Source organism: Stomoxys calcitrans, chromosome 4 (genome assembly GCF_963082655.1).
Source record: "Stomoxys calcitrans chromosome 4, idStoCalc2.1, whole genome shotgun sequence".
NCBI lineage: Eukaryota > Metazoa > Arthropoda > Insecta > Diptera > Muscidae > Stomoxys > Stomoxys calcitrans.
This window is the reverse complement of record NC_081555.1, coordinates 75,340,256-75,348,524: the sequence shown is the minus strand read 5'-3', so window position 1 is coordinate 75,348,524 and position 8,269 is coordinate 75,340,256. Positions and strand designations below refer to the sequence as shown.

Here is an 8,269-nt window from a genome sequence, read left to right as displayed (position 1 = left end):
ATGTAGCTGCCATATAGACCGATTTCTTGATTTAAGGTTTTGGGCCTATAAAATTCTCATTTATGGTCCGATGTCGCCGAAATTCGGGACAGTGAGTTAATTAAGCCCCGATCGCACAGATCGGTCTAGATTTGGATATAGCTGTCATATAGACCGATATCTAGGTTTTAGGTTTTGGGGCCATAAAAGACGCATTTATTGTCCGATGTCGCTGAAATTTGAGACAGTGAGTTTACTTAAGCTCATCGACGTCCATCTTTAATTTGGACCAGATCGGCCCAGATTTGAATATAGCTGCCATATAGACCGATCTCTCGATTTAAGGTTTTGGGCGTATAAAAGGCGAGTTATTGTTCGATTTCGCCGAAATTCGGAACAGTGCTTTGTGTTAGGCTCTTCTACATTTTTCTGCAACTTGGCCCAAATCGGTCCAGATTTGTGTATAGCTGCCATGTAGACAGATATGTCTATTTAAATCTTGGCCGCATAGAAGTTGCATTTATAATCCAATTTCACTGAAATTTGACACAGTGACTTATGTTAGGCTTTTTGACATCCGTGTCGTATATGGTTCAGATCGATTTATTTTTAGATATAGCTACTACGCTTATAAGTATTTGGTCCAAATCGGATCATAATCTTATATAACTGCTATGGGACATAAGATATATTTTCACCGAATTTTGATGAAAGGTGGTTAACATATATACCCGAGGTGGTGGGTATCCAAAGTTCGGCCCGGCCGAACTTAACGCCTTTTTACTTGTTAATTGATAAAATTTAAGTCAATATTTTTTTCTGTGGTGGTCTTGTTGGGTACCTTTTGCACAACCTAACTTAAAAGTTACTTCTCAGAATTTTTTTTTTATCACAGACATTTATTACCCAATCACATTCTCATCAACTAACACATCGCCCACACGAATCAAACCGATATGAGTCATCGGTGGTTGCATTTGCCCCAAATGGTGATTCGGGCCTTACAGGCACATAATGCATTCCTCTCGAGCGGCCAGCATTGGCAAACCCCATAATTGATCTGGGGCCGCTGCATGTTTTCCTAGCCAAATCCTGATAGTCTTCGCACTGATACCCAATAAAGTTTAGCTCATTGCCGGGATAAATAGATTCGGCAAGATATTGTATGGAGATTTCATGGGAACAACGAATATTTATTCCGCATCCTTTTCTTGTGGGAGAGAGTCCTCCTGGAAAGAAATCTACATCACCCAATAACTCCTCCGTGCCAAGTTCCGATGGATTTGAGTGGATAATATCGGTGAATTGGGCGTAGCCTCTTTGTAAACTTGGAAAAATGGAAGGAGTTCGAAAACAAGGCCGTGCTGGATCTAGACCTGTGATTCGTGCTATTTTCCGCCCTGTTAGTTTGTAATAATAGCGCCCAGCAATACCCACAATATGGGCACCCAAACTATGACCAACTAAATGTATCCGATTGGGTGAAAGCCCCAGATTGCGCAAACCTATGGCCAAAAATCTACCCAGCTTGCCGGTGTTGTAGGCGGTGTTGGCATATAAAGTCGCCAGATAAGTTCCAGTGTTGTATAGCTGCAACGAGAGAGAGAGCAAATTACGATTAAGCACTTGGTTAACATCAATTTGAAGTATATCTTCTCACCACAAAGTTGTAACCTCCTCGGCAATTATAGGCTTTTGCCATGTCCGAAATAAAATATATTTCAGGTGGAGCAAAAAATCCTGCCACAAAGAACACCGTCCTTCGCACCGCATTAAACTGGGGATGATTCCTTAACATGTTCGCTTGAGTTACCGAGTATTCAATACGGCCGCATGGTAGTCTCAGTTGGAATGAGACCTTTTCAATTTGAGGGTCATTTAGGGGATTTCTAGAAACAGCTTCCGCAACAGCTCTACCTGAAACAACAGTAGTTAATAGCTGTTTTTTCAACGAATCTTTGCCACATACATGCCAAATCTGCTTTATTTGAAGTTATTTCCAAAATAAGATCCGCGAAGCCATCAGCATCAACCGTACTTAACAACAGAGCTTCTACTGTAAATAAAGTAATTGCATAGAACCGCATCTTTTACACTATACTCATTAGTATTTATCGATTTATTTGTTATGGAAGCGAGAGAAATAGAAATCACCGCGAACGCTGCACTATCATAACTATTCTGAAATATTGTCCTACTTTCCGTCCGAGGTACAAAACATACAGTGTATACAATTTTTTTAATGGGTCACAAAGCCATGAATTGTCGGATAAATATAATCGCTTATTAGTCTCATTAATTCAGAGGCTACTAGCTCTAACATTCTGAATGCTGGAAATGTAGCCAACCTCTAAACATTCAAACGTATATTAGAAAAGGTAAAAAAAGTTTTTCTATCTTTGTAGAAACAGCTAAAATTTTCTTGGCGTATAATTGCCCAGTAAAATAAATTGGAAGTTATTCTAAAAGAACCACATTTCATGTATGTAAAAAGTGAACAAGTAAAAGCGTGCTAAGTTCGGCCGGGCCGAATCTTATATACCCTCCGCCATGGATCGCATTGGTCGAGTTTCATTTCTCTTCTTAGGCAAAAAAGGATTTAAGAAAAGATTTGCTCTGCTATTAGAGCGATATCAAGATATGGTCCGGTTTGGACCACAATTAAATTATATGTTGGAGACCTGTGTAAAATTTCAGTCAATTCGAATAAGAATTGCGACCTTTGGGGGCTCAAGAAGTAAAATGGAGAGATCGATTTATATGGGAGCTGTATCAAGCTATAGACCGATTCAGACCATAAAAAACTCGTATGTTGATGGTCATGAGAGGATCCGTCGTACAAAATTTCAAGCAAATCGTATAATAATTGCGACCTATAGAGACTCAAGACACAGTTGTTGAAAGTAAGAATAAAATACGTCATGCAAATTTCAGCCAAATCGGATAGGAATTGCGCCCTCTTGAAGCTCAAGAAGTCAAGTCCCCAGATCTGTTTATATGAGAGCTATATCAGGTTATGAACCGATTTGAACCATACTTAGCACAGTTGTCGGATATCATAACAAAATACTTCGTGCTAAAATTCATTCAAATCGAATAAGAATTGCGCCCTCTAGAGGCTCAAGAAGTCAAGACCCAAGATCGGTTTAAATGACAGCTATATCAGGTTATGAACCGATTTGAACCATAGTGGGCACAGTTGTTGGATATCATAACAAAATACTTCGTGCAAAATTTCATTCCAATCGGATAAGAATTGCGCACTCTATAGGCTCAAGAAGTCAAGACCCAAGATCGGTTTATATGGCAGCTATATCAGGTTATGAACCGATTTGAACTATACTTGGCACAGATGTTGGATATCATAACAAAACACGTCGTGCAAAATTTCATTCCAATCGGATAAAAATTGCGCACTCTAGAGGCTCAAGAAGTCAAGACCCAAGATCGGTTTATATGGCAGCTATATCAAAACATGGACCGATATGGCCCATTTACAATACCAACTGACCTTCACTAATAAAAAGTATTTGTGCAAAATTTCAAGCGGCTAGCTTTACTCCTTCGCAAGTTAGCGTGCTTTTGACAGACAGGCGGACGGAGGACAGACGGACGGACATGGCTAGATCGATTAAGAATGACGTGTCGATCAAGAATATATATACTTTATGGGGTCTCAGACGAATATTTCGAGTAGTTACAAACAGAATGACGAAATTAGTATCCCCCATCCTACTGTGGAGGGTATAAAAAGTTTGTTCCTATTCTACATCTTGGAAAGTATTGTATAATAACACTGCATATGCCAAATTTAAACGCTTCTATGGAATGTAGCATGGGAGAGTTAGGAATGAATTCTTGATTCAGCGTTGGACAGTGGAAGAAAAAACAAGTAAAAAGGCGTTAAGTTCGGCCGGGCCGAACTTTGGATAATCACCACCTCGGCTATATATGTAAACCACCTTTCGTCAAAATCCGGTGCAAAACTCATAACTTATGTCCCATAGCAGAAATATGTGGAGGGGCTTAACTTAACTCTTTGTCTCAAATTTCGGCAACATCGGACAATAAATGCGCTTTTTATGGCCCCAAAACCTAAAACCGAGAGATCGGTCTATATGGCAGCTTTATCCAAATCTGGACCGATCAGTGCGATAATGCAGAAGTATGTCAAGGGGCTTAACTTAACTCACTGTCCCAAATTTCGGCGACATCGGACAATAAATGCGTGTTTTATGGGCCTAAGACCCCAAATCGGAGGATCGGTCTATATGGCAGCTATATCTAAATCTGGACCGATCTGAGCCAAATTCACAGAGGATGTCGGAGGGCCTAAGACAACGCACTGTCCCAAATCATAGCAAAATTGGCTAATAAATGTGGCTTTTATGGGCCTAAGACCCCAAATCGGAGGATCGGTCTATATGGCAGCTATATCCAAATCTAGACCGATCTAAGCCATATTGACGGAGGATGTCGAAGGGCCTAACACAACTCACTGTTCCAAATTTCATCAAAATCGGATAATAAATGTGGCTTTTATGGGCCTAAGACCCTAAATCGGAGGATCGATCTATATGGCAGCTATATCCAAATCTAGACCGATCTGAGCCAAATTGACGGAGGATGTCGAAGGGCCTAACACAACTCACTGTCCCAAATTTCAGCAAAATCGGATAATAAATGTGGCTTTTATGGGCCTAAGACCCTAAATCGGCCGATCGGTCTATATCAAGATATAGTCAAGATATAGTCTGATATAGCCCATCTTCGAACTTAACCTGCTTATGGACAAAAAAAGGAATCTGTGCAAAGTTTCAGCTCAATATCTCAAAGGCTGTAGCGTGATTTCAACAGACAGACGGACGGACATGTCTAGATCGTCTTAGATTTTTACGCTGATCAAGAATATATATACTTTATAGGGTCGGAAATGGATATTTCGATGTGTTGCAAACGGAATGACAAAATGAATATACCCCCATCCTTCGGTGGTGGGTATAAAAATCTAAATAGTAAAACATATACCGTGTGAGAACGAGTAAAGATATATCTTTGAAATTTGGTTTTTCTTTGTTTCTTTTTGAATTTTGCAGATAAAAGTGCCCTTAAACAAGTAAAAAGGCGTTAAGTTCGGCCGGGCCGAACTTTGGATACCCACCACCTCGGGTATAAATATAATCACATTTCGTCAAGATCCGGTGAAAAATTCATACCTTATGCCCCATAGCAGCTATATCGAAATGTGTTCCAATTTGGACAAAATATTAATAAGTACAAGTCATTGTTCAATTGTGTATAACAAAATATTGATCTTTTCAGGAGCTATATTTAAAAATAAACCGATCTGAACCATATACGACACTGATGTTGAAAAGCCTAACATAAATCATTGTTTCAAATTTCTGTGAAATCGGATTATAAATGCACCTTTTATGGCGCAAAACTTCAAATCGAGATATAGGTCTATATGGCAGCTATATTTAAATCTGAACCCATTTGAGCCAAGTCGCAGAAAAATTTCGAAGAGCCTAACACAACTCACTGTACCAAATTTCAGCGAATTCGGACAATAAATTCTCCTTTTATGGCCCCAAAAGCTTAAATAGGGAGATCGGTCTATATGGCAAATGTATCCAATTCTGAACCGATCTGCGCCAACTTGAAAAAGAATGTCGAAGGGCCAAACACAACTCACTGTGCAAATTTCGGCGACATTGGACAGTAAATGGTCTTTTCATTGGACCAAAACCTTAAATCGAGAGATCGGTCTATATGGCAGCTATATGCAAATCTTGATCGATAAATGCGCCTTTAAAATAAAATGGGGAGATCGGTTTATAGGGGAGCTGCATTAGGCTATAAACTGACTCACGCCTTTGACGACACGTATGTTAAAGGTTATGAGAGAAGCCGTTGTACAAAATTTCAGCTAAATCGGATAATAATTTCGCACTTTAGAGGCTCAAGATCCCGGATCGGTTTATATGGCAGCTATGTATCGATTTGTGCCAAACTTAGCAAAGTTATTGGAAGTCATGACAAAACACCTCATGCAAAATTTTAGTCAAATCGGAAGAGAATTGCGCCCTCTAGAGGCTCAAGAAGTCAAGACCCAAGATCGGTTTATATGGCAGCTGTATCAAAATATGGACCGATTTGGCTCATTTACAATTCAAACTGACCTACACTTATAAAAAGTATTTTTTGCAGAATTTGAAGCGGCTAGCTTTACTCCTTCGAAAGTAAGCGTGCTTTCGACAGACAGTCGGACAGACACGGTTAGATCGACTTAAAATGACATGACAGTCAAGTTTATATACACTTTGAGGGGTCTCAGACGCATATTCGAGGTGTTACAAAGAGAATGACGAAATTAGTATACCCCCATCCTATTGTGGAAAGTATAAAAATCATATAGAATTTACTGAAAAGGATGTAGAAAAAATTTAACACTTTTTGACAATAATCCTGTCGTAAAAAAGCGGAAGTTTATTGGGATGTGTATTACACACGGCTCAAGGAATACAATAAGATTACCAGAGCGGCAAAACGTGTCTCCTGGAAGCTTTTCTGCGAACAGTGCGATAGCGTTAATGACGCCGCCAAAATAAAAAAGTTTCTCTCTAAACTGAAACTTGGTGGACGACATGGGTGTGAGAGCAGAGACAACGGAGGACATGTTGAGGCTTTTGATGAAAACCCATTTTCCACGGGATACGAAGGGACTCACGGAGACATCTGGCCAACATTTTCACAGCGTGCCTAGGACTTGCATATACTCCAAAAGCCTGGCAGGGGGCAAGGGTGGTGTTAGTTATGCGACACCAAAGGCCTACAGACCCATAACCCTTACGTCCTTTCTACTCAAAACCACGGAACATATTATAGACACCATGATAAAGAGTAGGACATCCAGCGAACTGCCCAAATACAAACAGCATGCCTATGTCAAGGGAAGGTCGGTGGAGACTGTCCTACACGAGGTTGTGCATAAAATTGTGGAATCCTTCAATGCCAAAACGTACACACTGGCGATATGCATTGACATCGAGGGGGCTTTTAATAATGTGGGGACCGACACGCTAATCCAATCCTTAGGCTTGTACCAGGTGGATCCGGTCCTTAGAGACTGCGAAAGAACAGGTGGATAAATTGTGTCTCCCAAGGCATAAATATAAGGGAGAAAGTGGCACAGGGCACGCCACAGATGGGGCATTTTATCGCCACTCCTATGGGTGACCACCACAAATGACCTATTACGGATGCTGACCGAGGAGGAATTTGAACCCGTCTGCTACGCAGACGATGTTAAAATATTTCTAAGGGGTAAGGATCCGAAGGAGCTACGCAGAAGGGCCAAAAGGATCTTGCATATCGCATATGATTGGGCTAGACCCAGAGGTCTCAATGTTAACCCAGAGAAGACGGAAATATGCCTGTTCACGAGGAAGACGAAGGTGGGCCAATTTAACGCACCACGTTTCCTCAATAAGACGATTTCGATATCTGACAAAGCAAATACTTAGGTGTGATCTTGGACAGGAAACTAAATTGGAAGTGTCACATTCGGGAGCGTACTGAGAAGGCTCACAGATGTTGGGCACTATGTAGACGGGTCGTTGGCTCTGAATGGGGCCTGAAACCTGGGATAGTCCACTGGCTCTACAGGAGCGTGATTAAACCAATACTACTTACGCCTCAGTAGTTTGGTGGACTGCTATGGAGAAAAAGTGCAATATAAGGACCATACATCAGGTTCAGAAAACATGTTGTCTTGGCATAGGAGGAGCGATGAGGACCACGCCCACTAGGGTACTGGAGACTATTCTAGATAACCGATCCATTGACATACAGATTAAGTGTGAGGCAGCCAATGCGGCTATGAGACTTAAGGCGATGGGAGAATGGGTTGAGGATGGGAGCAGCTCATACCATCGCAGTATAATCGAGGCGATGATAGGAAACCTGGAAGGAAGGGAAGAGGTTTTCGATCGGATACCTGGGAGGATCCTTGAAGTCGAGTGCGAGGCACTGCTGCTATCGACACAGTCTTGGATTAACGGAACCCTAGTATTGCCATCTGGACGATCATGTTACACGGATGGATTAAAGCTAGAGGACAGAGTTGGCCTAGGAGTTTACACTGAGAACCCAAGGACTGAGATCTGTTTTAGACTGCCTGACTATAATACGGTCCTGCATGCGCAGATCGGGCGATCGCGGAATGCGTGGTGTGGTGCTAACGCGAGGACATCGATTGTGAACATTTTTACCGATATTAAAATTG

The 8,269-nt window shown here is 41.2% G+C and overlaps 1 protein-coding gene across 1 annotated transcript in view; it reads right to left on the bottom strand.

Annotated features, from left to right (window-relative positions):
* Positions 1 to 798: 798 nt before the first annotated feature.
* The window catches only part of LOC106091850 (vitellogenin-1-like), a 40,905-nt gene continuing 33,434 nt past the window's right edge, over positions 799 to 8,269 (bottom strand). Inside the window, exons 2-4 of the mRNA XM_059367478.1 lie at positions 1,949 to 2,035; positions 1,640 to 1,896; positions 799 to 1,569 (exon numbers count right to left, since the gene is read on the bottom strand). Coding sequence (XP_059223461.1) covers positions 901 to 1,569; positions 1,640 to 1,777 — 807 coding nt within the window. The 5' untranslated portion in view covers positions 1,778 to 1,896; positions 1,949 to 2,035 and the 3' untranslated portion in view covers positions 799 to 900. The remainder of the gene's footprint in view (positions 1,570 to 1,639; positions 1,897 to 1,948; positions 2,036 to 8,269) is intronic.